Source organism: Cyrtonyx montezumae, unplaced genomic scaffold (genome assembly GCF_038088225.1).
Source record: "Cyrtonyx montezumae isolate F1298 unplaced genomic scaffold, pur_monq_1.0 scaffold_12, whole genome shotgun sequence".
NCBI classification, from domain to species: domain Eukaryota; kingdom Metazoa; phylum Chordata; class Aves; order Galliformes; family Odontophoridae; genus Cyrtonyx; species Cyrtonyx montezumae.
The window spans coordinates 20,038,617-20,052,338 of record NW_027071848.1 but is presented as its reverse complement, the minus strand read 5'-3'; the positions used below and the strand labels follow the sequence as shown (position 1 = coordinate 20,052,338).

Sequence of the window (13,722 nt, the reverse complement as noted above, 5' to 3'; positions counted from 1 at the left end):
TATTGTACTGATGATGTGTTTTCTAAGCATGTAATTTCTACAGTATCATTTTCAGCAGAAATTTAATAATTTCAAACACCTAGTGGCTTCTGTTTATTTTTTTTTATTATTATCGTTATTTTTTCTTCAAGGACAGCTTTCAGAGATTCTTTTCAGTAAATATTACCTTATGTAGTTACCTGCACTTATTTATTTTTTAATGTGTCTGATTCTAATCTCTAAAATTAATCTTACATTTTCAGTCAAGTTTCTCCCCAGTAGTAAAGCAACAGAATCAGACCAACTGCTACCTAATGGAACTGTACACACATTGGATTTTAGAGATATTTTGATTATAAATTAATGTAACAATCGTAATTTAATCAAAGAAATATAAACAAGAGTGCCAACAACTATTTCTTCACTTAAGTTACACTGAGACCACACAAGCCAAAGACAAAAGGGAGGGCATGAGCAGTTAACCCTGGTTACATGGTCTAATACATCTTAGTAAGTGTCCAATTCATTAGACAGGAGTGGAGTGGCTCATATGTGTAATTAATTATTGGCAGGTTTACTTTCAAGAAGGTGCCAGATGCTATGCATTTTCTAGTTGCTATCTGGATCTCTGATCTGTAATGTTTCCTGCCATGTTAAACATCTGTTCAGAACATACTTCTGTGCACAAAAACTTTAGAAATGCCAGAGTTAAATCTTCAAAATCAGATGAATGTATGTCCTCTTCACTTTTGGGTATTCATAATGAAGTCTTTTTAAAGGCATCAAAAAGGCTTCATTATTAGAAAGAAAAATGTTCTGTAACTGGTGTGGAGGCATTTACAGTTTGAAGATTTCACTGTGGATAAGTAACAGACACTGCTGTGGCACTTGCTCTTCAGTTCTTCTTTAAGCAAAATTTGGGACCTATATTTTCATTAGTAATACATTTTGAAAAAGTGTGAAAGGTGCAAAACTTTGAAACTTGCTCTGCTGGTGTGCATGTAAAGAAATGGGTAGATTTGAATATCCAATTAATCTTTCATCATTTTATTGCTCCTACTATCCAGATTTCTGGAAAATGAGTGTTATTTACTGCCTCCATCAGTACTGGAGTTGTCAGTATTCTTCAGTAGGAAATGCTTTCAATCTGAAAGCAGACAGAAAAAAAAAACCACAATATGGAGCCTTCCAGTATGACGATAAGAACTAATCACAGAAAACTGACTGCAACCAACACATCAAATTTGAACAGCCAATAATGTAGAGGTTTAAATTCCTTATTATTTTTCTGTTTATGAGGGTCTTACAACATGTGTAGATTAGATTTCAATCAGCATTGATAGTTTTAATGATATCAAGTTTGAAGATTTCAAGGTTTTTTTTGTCTTGTTTGAAAGTTTTTGTCTTGTTTGAAAGTTAGTATGAAAATGAAAATACGTAAAAAAGAATCCTCAGAGTATAAGTCAACATTCAAATCTTCTAACACTATAAAGTCATTTAACATATAGTTAGTAATAATTCATGCTTTTAAACTTTCTGATGTCATCATTCCAATCTAGTTATCTAAGTAAGGCTTATTAAAAGTTTTCAGATAGTAGCGTGATTTCAGTGGGATCGTTTTGCTGTTTTTTTTTTTTTTTTCCAGCAGAAGATAAAAAGAAATCCATGAGCAGAAACGCTACTTCCAAAAATTGAGGAAAGTTGTCTTCCAGAGGACTGGGCTGGGCAATTGACAGGCTGAGCTGTGCTAAGTGTGCAGCACGATCTCTTATCAGGCAGAACAGAATGTATACAGAGACAATCAGGTCGCATGCAGAGAAAGGAGCAAAAGGTAGAAGGGGAAGAGGAGGAATGCATTATGAACTCCTTAGCCTTGGAAACTAGTTCAGAGTTCATGCCTCCATACAAACCAAAACATCCATAACATTCCTGATCCTGACTGACATACTGCAAATGACACTAGCCTGACCACTGCAAAACATCTTTCCCACATAAACATTTTTTAACTTTCACCTTGACTTCTAACAGGAATCCTCTCATGTCCAGATCATATTGTACTCTCTCCTAGCCTGCAGCTCAGCATTCAGTGATTGTACTGCACTATCACTGGCTTTATTGATCCTTCCCTCTGCTATCCATAGCCTCATAACAACACAGTATATTATAAAATCTGCAGATGGACCAGATGAGCTTTTTTCCACTTGTTCTTGACACAATGATACTATGCAGAGAAAAGAGAAAATGTCTCACAGGCCACACTACAATGAGCTTCAGAGAGATGATCAAAGAACTTCATTAAAAAATAAAAATTATTATTTATATGTGTACATATATGCATATATGCATATAATAATCAGGAAAGAGATTTATTTCATAGTGACTTGAACAGGCATCTCAATGCCTCAAAGACATGATATATTCCCAGCCTTATCTGGCCAACAGCAGAACAAGCAGAAAAGCTCCTTTTCTTACAGATCTCTATGTATGTCTAGCTGCCACTGTGGTATATCTGCTTTGACTATACAAATAAATGCAGAGATTGCAACATTAGAGGAAATATTAATGCAAACTTAACAACATAACATGCAGTGTATGGTCCAGAGGAAATGGGGATTCATAGATTTCAAAGCCATAGGGAAGACCCCAAACCAATTAGCAAGTACGTAACATTTTTCCTCTTGAGAAGCTAGATGGAAGATTCATATTTAGAAAGAAAATTTAAATCTTTTACAAAGACTACAAGTAATATTGTTCTCAATACTTGTTGAGAAGTCCTAGTAAAGTTTTCCAATGTTATTTACTCTCGTTATGCATTCAGTCAGTAGAAAGACTATGATATCTTTTATTACCTAACTTCTTTTTCCACACATAGCATCGTGTTCTCTCTTCTCTTTAGTACCTTGGATAAAGGCAGTTGCTTGTGTTGTAGTATGTAGAGTCTATCTATCTAATATCCATCAGTCACTCTTGTGCCTTGCTCTTTATTTTCCCTGCCAATGTATGTGCGTATCAATCCTGAAGTACTGATTGCAGAACCAGATGGTAGTAAGGTGGTTGAAGTAAGGTGCACAGAAATGAATCTACTTTCTAAGCATCTATGGATTAAATGTCTTTCTTGCTTGAGTACTGTGTTAAGAGAGCTCAGAGTACACTAACTATTGTAATAGTATCTACATTCTTTTGGTGGCTTCTTCCCTCATTTCCTATCTTCTACGTCCGTGTTCTTTGTTCCTAGAGATTGAACTCAGCATTTGGCTGTGCTGAGATTTGTTTTTTTCTTGAGTTGCAATTATTAAAAAAAAAGATTCAATATCTCTCCTCAGGAAAATACATTTTCTTCTCATTTTTAAATCTTTATCTAATCAGTTAGCTTTGCCAGAAACAATTCAATACTGTAGTCAAGACTATTAATAAAAGTGTCAAAGTAGGATAAAAAAGTGGCTCAGAGGAGTTTCAGCACTATGAATAGCTTGAGTTTTTACTTATGTGCTGTTAAATTTCAATTAAAATAAACTTTAAGGTCATAATACTATGTTTATATTCACTTTCTGTCTCACTTGTTAATATTTATTCACTTATTTTGTTCACAACATTTGCTACCTGCTGTGCCTTAGAATGGGAAGAATTATCAGAAGTCTTATAAGTTGAAAGAAAACACAGAGACACAAAAATATTTTGAATGTGGCAGAGAGTGCAGAATGAATAGAAAGGGAATGTTTTTCAAGTGCATGCACTTACTCTGCTGTATAGTATCTGTGCTTCTAATTGCAATAAGACAAAGGTGCTGATAAGTTTCTAAGAGAAAGCCAATGGCCAATTTAAGTACTAAATAGTTCTTCTCTCCTTTTCCTTTTCCTTTTCCTTTTCCTTTTCCTTTTCCTTTTCCTTTTCCTTTTCCTTTTCCTTTTCCTTTTCCTTTTCCTTTTCCTTTTCCTTTTCCTTTTCCTTTTCCTTTTCCTTTTCCTGCCCTCCCCTCCCCTCTCCCTCTCCTCTCCCTTTCCTTTTTTTTTCCCTACCCTTTTCTTTCCCTGAGGAAATTATAAGGGTCTTCCTTCTCAAGAAAATTATTGTTCTGTTTTGCGTAATACAAAACTCAGTATTGTTTGAGGTAACCAGAAACAAATTGTGCCAGCATTGGTAGATGCCACAGTGAAGTTGTACTTGAGGTCTTTGTGAGCTTTTAAAATTGTACTATTTAGCCCCGAAGTTCTATCTGCAGTTTCCAAAGGAATGTTTTGGGCAATTTTTTTATTATTTCAAGAAATCTCCTGTCAAATACCATACAAAGCTAGTCCATCATCACTACTGCTGAATATTTTCATAAGGCCATGTGGTGAGTTAATGAGGGAAACAGTTTCTACTCCCATCAGCAACAAAATGTTTTCTGTTTCATCTGATTTGAATTGTGTATGTATCAGAAACACATTAAATGTATGCCAAAGAATTTGAACAGCTCTTTTGGAGAAGGTGTATCTGATGCTCCAGCCAAGTAATCCTACAGGAAAATAAAAAGCAGTGGTAATGTTTATTTGGTATCTCAGCAAAGAGAAGGGAAAGGATCAGATCTGACTGTGTTTCAATATTGGATTTATTGCAGTTTAAGATAGTAAAGCTGTACTGAAAATATTTTTACTTATCTGTGCTTGACAAAAAGAGGATATAACTTTTCTTTTAGATACAGATCATATTACACTTGCCTGTAACATTTTCACCTAAAAGCTAAAATGTTGTAATGCACTTTGCATGGAAGGTATTTGCTGAACATATGGAAACTCAAGTTAGTGAAAACATACCTGTGCAAGTGTTAAATGGAACTCAACAATGAGTACGGTTAAGCTTAAATATGTGGCCTACACATATTGATGTTTGTTTCCAACTAGATTCTATACAGACAACTTTAACCTTTGCAACTTCTGTTCTCTGAGGCACTAAAGAACCTCTGTTGATGAACCACAGTAATACTGGGCTGTTTTTGCTATACTTTGAAGCTATTTGCAGTCAACTGCAAATCAGTCACTTTTAAACTATCATTAGGACACATTCCATGTATACAACACTTTGGAAAATGGATGAAATATTTGAAAAAATGTGAAGTGTGAGATACTTTGAAAAGATAACTTGTTTGGGGAAAAGAGACAAAAAAAATACTATTACAGTAAGTAAATGGATGAAGAGTTTTACAAAAAACTATGTTGTGTAATATCAGATAGGGTTCTTGAATGCGATGGGATTCCTCTGCTACCAATTTACATGAACAAACATGAATTGTTAATGATTTTGGATAAGAGTGGTCTTGGTATTCATTCTAGAATTGACCAGACCATTGCAGCCTGGTCACTTCAACTGCACACAAAAGTTAGGAAGTCACTACTACGGTACTGAATATTATTTTCTTTGGGAACAAATCAGCAAAAGTCTTCCATGGGAAGCTTTTCAGTCACATTATATGCAGGGAACTGTTGGAGGAATGTCTAATTTTCAAGAACTTGTTAATCTATTAAAGATATGAGGTGAAACTAAGACAATTTTAGTATTGTATAAAACCTAAAGTGTAACTAAATGATTGTCAAACAGGGTAAATCTGCTACAAATTTTGCAGTGAACTTCACTGAAATGAAAGATTTGATAAAATCCATGAAACATTTTACAGTCACCTCAATGTTCTCAATGAGTAACTCATTAAAGTGAGAGCAGCAACTTACTCATAGCTATGAAATAAACAATAAAAAATGTCTTTTTTATTAAAAAGGTTTCTGAGAATGATAGTTACTTTACCATTCCTTGTTATTAAAAACCTAGAGTAAAAAAATAAATTAAAGGATTTTAATCACAAAGTGAAATATTTCTAGCATTAAGAACAGAAGAGGCCCAATGTGAGGAATAATAACTAAGACCCTAGAAAGACTATACTGTATAGTGTTAAGGGAAAATGCACATATAATAGAAGTTTTGATACTTGAACAAAAACTTTGTGTTTTTTCTTGCATAGATCTTCACACACTATAAGCTTTGCACTATACTTTTTCCTCTTGGTAAACAACAGTACTGAGCGTGAAAATAATTATGGAAGGAAAAAAATTACTTTGTTGAATATGTGCCACTGGATATATGATATAAGAACAGCGCATGCTCATGTCAATTCAATATTTTGGCAGCATTAGCACTGATTCATTACTTTCTTTGTTTTCCCAAATTATATAACCATGTAGCAGTAACACTGACATTACATTCAAAAAGAAAAACAAAACAAAACAAACAATCAAACAAACGTTTTCAAGGATACTTTTCTTAATCAAACAATCATTGCTATTTATTTCCCTAGGGACAGCTCTTTACCAACAGACCTACCAAATCTAGATGCACATATCAATAATGTTAGATCATATTCATCAGTTTATTTTCTTCCACAAAATTGAGTACACTTTTTTATGGTATCATTTCATTAGTTTTTCAAAGTCAGGATTAAAAGGACAGAACTATTCTGAGAATGAAAAAGCACATTATGGAGAGGTTTTTGCATTCCAAGGTGACAGGATGTACCCTTACACAGCAACTCGGGAAAAAAAAAGGTGGAAACAAAAGATCACGTTTTAAATTACTTCAAATAAAGTTAAATGAGAGTAATTGAAACCACAAGACATTAACAACCAATTCATTTACTTATCAAAAATCGTTGAAAAGTAACATTTTTCATATCAGAATACTAATAGCTAAAACAAATATAATCTTGTAACGGAAACAGTACCTTCAATCAACAGCTCTTGTCCATGACTGCCCAATAATGTTCGGGATAGAAACGGGGCAAAGTCAACAAAAATTTCTCGCAGGAGAGGGGCCACCTTTTCTAAGGCTCTCTCAAGCTTTGCTGTGATACTATGGAAAAAAAGAAACATTTGAGAAAAAATTAAAAACTGAAAGTTAAATGATGTCAAACCACACCTGTTTTTAAATGTCGTTCTGAGGTTCTTTAGGGAAGAGGAAGACCACAATTTGACTAGATTTTATGGTGATGAAATCGCTTAATCTAAACAAAAAAGTCATTTCAGTGCCTTCAGTGCAGCAGCATCGAATTCTACAGCATTTACAGAGCACTCCAAAACATGTACAAATTCTATTCTCACTTTGAATCATTATTAGAAGAATCATTCAACATTTTATTGTGCATCAATTAATGTTTATAATTTAAAGTTTATCATTTATACATAATGGGAAGGTAAGATATCCAATTGTAACCCTTGCACCTACCTCACTTTATATTTTATATACATTTGAAAGCTTGAAATGTGTTTATTCATGTAAAGCAATCACAAGTGTCTTACTATTTTCTTCAAGCTTTCAAATAATAGCATCAGGCATTTAAATGGTTGACAGAAAATGCATGAGGAAGACCTAGCACAGGATTCACAGAAACCAACGTTCCTTTCTTCAGCCTTGAGGCAATGCAATCAACAAGTCAATTGGATTCCTTTCTGTATCCTCTTCTCTTTAAATCTTGATAGGGCATAAGACTTGTGTCCTCTGAAACTCTTATGGCAAGATTAAAAACTTTCAATATTGCTTCAGATAAATAAATATTTACTCAAAAAATATAAATTACAGTACGTACATATTATGATCTACCAATCAGAATGTTGGTATATTCCCTTTCAGACTGCTTGTGGAAGGGAGTATTTTCTTTGCATTGTAATCAAAAGACCAAAATATTATTGGCATTTAGGAAAACATTAGTAGGAAGAAGTTATGTTTACTGGACATAAAAGAACATAAGAGAAGGTGCACTAAATTTTAAATTTTCAGTCATATCTACCATCTGTAAACTATAAATAAACATAGTCATTTTCAGTTGGGTCACATGAATATTCCTACATCTGAAAGCAAAGTTGACATTATAAACATATTGACAGTTTTTTTTCAATAGCTTAAAGCGATTTTATTGAGTTCCTACAGCTTTTCTTTCAACATGCTGCTTTCCCATTTCAAATTCAGATATTGTTTTTCTAATATTCTAAAGGAGGTTCTCATATCAACAGTCTTTGTTTTATGCTAGAGCTTCTCTTGATCTACTTGAAACACTGATGATGATCTTGGAGTTTTTCATTTGTAACGTGAATCTATCCTAAGATTTTGCTGCTAGAGATAAAAAACCTGCTAAATTAATCAAGACTCGTCTAAGCTATGTTTTAAAATATGCTTTCACTGTAAATTTACAAGGTTCTAATTTTAGAGTTCATTTAACTCTGATAACTTTATGTACAATTAAAAAAATGTTAGGAAGTTTTTAAAGGAAGATCAACTTCTATTTAAGAATCCAATGACGTGGAAGGTTTGGATGTCCTGTTAATCAACACCTTGGATGATAATAAACATCTTGCTATTTAATGGATTGCTGACAGTTTTAGTATATTATGAACCTATTAACAGGGAATTTTGGATAGTATTCTGTGAACATGTGAGTTCAAAGTTTAGCACTCTTTAAAAATGCATATCAAATGACAGAATTTAATATTTAAATGGATTTAAAGGAAAAAAAGAAAAAAGTGTTTGCCTTGATATAAATCCCCGGTGCATTTACATGTTGAAAACTGACTGGAGTTCTGGTCCTCCAGTTTCAAAAATAACAAACAGAATTAAGAATGAAGCATAAAGAGAGACACAAAAATGATTCAGGAAAACAGGTGGCTCATCTACTGAATTTTTGGTTCACACACATGCACAAAGAACAGCAAAAGAGGACAGAGAGACTTATCTGATACTACAGCTGCTTCTCACGTCTATTATATCTTATAATGCATTCTGCAATCACTTGGAAACTCTCTTTGGGGATTTCATGACTGAACTAAGAGTTTTAAAGGATATTTTGAAGCAATTAACACAGTTTTCTCCTTTCCACTTGCATTCTCCACATTCTTAAATGCAAATAAAATTTTAATACCATCAAAATTCAAGATTATTTATTTTTCAAGTTAAAGTCAACACATATCAGAAAGTAAATTATGATAATACCTATATACATAAAAGTATTAAACTGGGACAGGGAAGACTGAAAGAGCATGGTAGTAGTATCAGATTAGTAAGCACTGAGCAAAAAAAGCAAATAACACTGGGAAGAGTTCCTATAGGCTAGTGCTGCAGTTGATCACAAACCAGGAATGGAGGAGATTTAGTTCCATCTAGAGAGAAAATTAGGCATGCAGTTTGGTTACCTCAGCCATGAAAATAGGTTTACATAAAGCCTACCAAGAATACTATGAACAGATATTATTAAACCTCATGTAATATACAGTATAAATTTCAGGGAACTCGAACAGCTCTTTTGAAACAGTTCTTTGTTAAATCTAAATGAAAATCTAAATAAAAATCTAGAGTCCACAGACCAGTGATTCAGTCAAGGGAAATGATAATATTCCAACTAAAAACCTCACTTCTTCATATAAAATTTTTTTGGAATGCAAAGACAAGGAATTTTGGAAATTATTAAATTCACTACCATAAAAACTAACTGCTATTTGAACCATTTAAATTACACCTTGGCAGGACTTTACACCGAACAGTACCATGCTATTCAATGTTATACAGGTTTACTTTCCTCTTATCAAATGCATAAGTTTTAAATGGGAAATTACAGGAGAATCAATTTGCTCTTTGCCAAGCAGTTCATCATTCACACATTTGGTTGTTAAGCTTAAGTTCTGTGTGCCTACTTATGAATGTCCATAAGAAAAGAAATAATCCAGGGCAGCCCAAACACTTACAATTATCATCTGGATATTAAATAGATCAATGGATCATTACTAGATCATTGGATGCATTACTTTCTCAAGGAAGAAGAAAATCCTTATTTCAATTTTATGAACTGAATCTAAAATTGTATTAAAATTGTACTGTAAAATAAGCTATTACACAAAGGCATGCAATAGGAATTTTAGAGAGCAATTTTGAGGGAGTATTAGTTATTCCATGGCATTTTCCTCTTGCTACACCAACTCAGATCTAGTGTGCCTTTTAGTTAGCTGAATGAATGCATGTCCGGTTTCACCCTCTCCAACCTAAATAGGGCTTTTGTTTGCTCAGAAGAGGTTTTCTCTCAACTTCCCAGTGCCAAATTGCCCAACTGTGCTTGTGTTCTGATTTTTACTTTCACTAATTGTAAATAACTGGTCAACAGATAAATAACTCTTAACAATGTTTTAGTGTGTGGGATAGTTCTAAGGAGTTAGAATTTTCAGTGAAATATTATTTTAGTATATTCTTAGAACTGAACAAGTTCGTAAATATATATTGAATTATATGAATAACTATGGTAGGGCATAAGAAAGAACCTGAAATACATTTTTATACATATATATTTTTCAATACTATTTTGTATGTATGATGTTGTAGGAGGAGAAATGATAATAGTAAAAGTTAGAACTCATGTACCTCATGTTTTCAGCTGAATCCTCTGGCATTGGAGCAACAGTTTGGACAGCTGGGAGATTTTTGCTGGTAGCACCATTCACAAAGCTGGATGACGAAGAGGAAGAAGAAGATCCTGAGTCTACTGCACCTGTTCCCCAAAAAATACAGGTCTTAATTCAATCTGAAAAAATACAGCTTTTAGAGAGTTTTAATATAGTTCTTATTAATTTACTTTTAAGTAAGAAAATAGTGTTACTTTTTCTAAAACAATTAAAAACATTCAATGTGAGTATAATATAAATTAATACCTTATTTTTGTTGGTACAGTTATAAGAAACTTAAATAACTAGTGAAAGTCAGGCAAAATAAGTCCTTACCTCATTTTCATTATTCCCAAATTATATTCCAAAGATGAAAATATTTTTACATCATCATGTAAAGCAAGATCTTTCTAAAATAGAGGTATATTTAAGATGAGCTTGAGTGGAGAATGGAAGCTTAACTATTATATTTTTTTCTATATATACACACTTCTTGGCTGCCCAGTTGCAACTATAGGCAGAAAATAAAATAGAAATTTGAAAAAATAACAGAGAAAATATAAAATGCACATTCCTTCAACAAATAATGGTGGAAAGCAGTGTTCGAAAGAATAATAATACAGTAACAAGATTCTAAGTTTTACTTTTTCAGTTTCTTTCCTCAAGTCAGGAAAAAATTTTAGACCCTAAAAGCAGGGAGGGCAGTGAGGATATCATTTCAATGGGTTGTGAACAGCTGCCCAGAAAAAAAGATGCAGACAGAGTGTACATTTTACTTTACGTGATCTGGGTCAGAGCTAAGGGCTAAACTTAGACTCTAAATGCCAATCTATCATGTTTGCTGAAACGGCACTGTGAGTTCAGACTCTCTGAAGCAAAACAGTAAAGGCATACAGTGGCCACGAGCAGTAGCAAGAGAATCCTGATAAATGCTGTCAGTGTTCTGCTGCGCAGTCACCGTGTAACACATCATGGTAACACAGGTATCTACAACAATGTGTAGTTGGAGGGAAGGTTGTGCTGCTGGAGATGAGGGTGACAAGCAATGAGGAAGATTTAGCCAAGTTAGCAATGAAAAGTGGAGGAAACTGAGAAACTGAAGCTTAGGGACACATTGCTCTAACATTTTTTTAAATGATGATTGGTAACTCCTTGCTGCTGGTCAGTGTTAGTAATTAAGATACAGGTGTAAATATCTGCATATATATACACATGCATTTTATTCAGCTTCTTACAAATAATAACTAAAATCTTAGGAAGCCTTGACAGTTATACTGCTTAAGCAGACCACTTGGAATGAAGCTGAGGTCAAATGCTGGTAATAGTGAAATTTTCTTTAAAAACAACTAAAACAAGTTATATTCAAAACAATATCAAAATGAAGTAGGCTTTGTTGGGCTATAAAGATAATGGTAGGTTCAGGATTTAGACTAGGAAGTGATATATTATGATTTACTTTACAGTTTTAATAGCGTGAGAGGTTGATTATGGCTTACATACAAGGTTCAGGCTTAGACTGAAAACAAAGTGCAAATGTACCCAAACACATTGAGAAGGAAACAAAAATACAAGGTGGGTCATCTCTCCTGGCCTAGGAACAACACTAACTTAGCTGGGATTGTGGGAGCTTAAAAAAAACTGCATAGCAAGATTAGAGCTTCATGTATATGTGTGTATGCATGCCCACGTATTTATGTTACTTACACATTTAGATAATATACATATTTATATACATAAGTGACAAAATTTTACTTCTCATCTCCTTCCAAAGTTTTTCTCATTATGGATTTTATCTAAAAAGAATATTTGCTAAGTTACTGAACATGTGATGCCCGCAGCAGAGAAGGTCAAACAGATCAAGGACTACATGTTCCAATACAGTGTTGAGAATTTGGGCAGAAATAAATTCTATAACAGCAGAAATAGATTCTTAAATGAAGAAAGGAAATCTCTCAACAGAAACACTCAAAGCACTGAAAGGGTTTCAGTAACACACATCTCATTACATCATGACAGTGACATTGACTATGACAGTGATAACAGATAGGACATAAACACTGATTCCAATCCATGAATAACTTCAAACAAACAAACAAACAAAAACCCCACACCTTCCTCAGAAGTCCAGCAAAGAACAGATCTCAAATTTAAAATCACATTGGCACGATATCTTTGACATACTGTAAAATCAGCCGTAAATAGGTTTGGAGGGACACCTAGTGTTTCTAAAAAAATTGTATAATGTTCCTTTTTCAATAGTAAAAATCTCTGATGTTTAATGACATTCTCTTTACTACTTTAAAGTCACTAATTATATAGATAATCTCACAGAGTCTACAAGTATATAAACCAGAAAACATCTGGATAATTGACATCTACATCTCAAACACTGACATATATGGTCATTGTTTCAACTTAGTTAAAAATCACAAAATGTGCATTTTAATTTAATGCTTACACATTTTCAATGTTATGCAGTTTTTACTGCCATTAATGCATTCAGCATTTCTAAACTGTTGATAATAAATTCAAACCTTTAAACATTTGTTAAAGAGGAAATACATATATATGAAACTATTTCTTTGGAGAATTAATCAATATTTCAATATTGATTGATCATCAATTAATCAATTCAAGCATAAAAGACTTTTCCAAATAAGATCACAAGAAGTTTGACACACTTATAGTTCTCACTAATTAGATCTGATACTTGCTGGAGTTTCATCTAATCAATACTTTCCAGAAATCAAACTAACCTACAGACTGGGAGACAGAAACTGTTGCACTAAAATAAAACAAAACAAAAAATTGACAGAAAAAAAAAAGTACAGTAAGATCTATAAGAAAAAAAATCAAAACAAGGAAAAAAAACCCAAACCTTTTATCCACAGTGAACTGTGGTATCTGAAAGACTGTCCTCTACCAACAGTGGTATCAGGGATGACTCATTTTTAAATGCTATTACTTACAAAGAAGAGCTACTACATTCCAGCCAAAACACTCCAGATCTTTAATCAATGAGGAGACTGAAAAGCTCACACTACTCAATACAATTTGGAAAACAAGATTTTCATTGAAGAATATTTTTTGCATGATACAAGAGGACCTAAAAGGAAATCCATTCAAGATTAACAGAAGTGGCTATAAAAAAAGAATGCATTTATAGAAATGATAACATTTTTCAGAACCTCTATTACTCCCATCTGCTTTAGGATTATTAGATATTTAGATTTTTTTTTTATCCTTAAAAAAAAAAAAAAAAGTTCTATTACCAGGTATTAAAGGTAATCTGCAAAAGGAAAGA

At 33.2% G+C, this 13,722-nt stretch overlaps 1 protein-coding gene across 1 annotated transcript in view; it reads right to left on the bottom strand.

The window, feature by feature from the left end:
- The window catches only part of NBEA (neurobeachin), a 479,458-nt gene that overhangs the window by 268,719 nt on the left and 197,017 nt on the right, over positions 1 to 13,722 (bottom strand). The window contains exons 32-33 of the mRNA XM_065730203.1: positions 10,399 to 10,525; positions 6,725 to 6,852 (exon numbers count right to left, since the gene is read on the bottom strand). Coding sequence (XP_065586275.1) covers positions 6,725 to 6,852; positions 10,399 to 10,525 — 255 coding nt within the window. The remainder of the gene's footprint in view (positions 1 to 6,724; positions 6,853 to 10,398; positions 10,526 to 13,722) is intronic.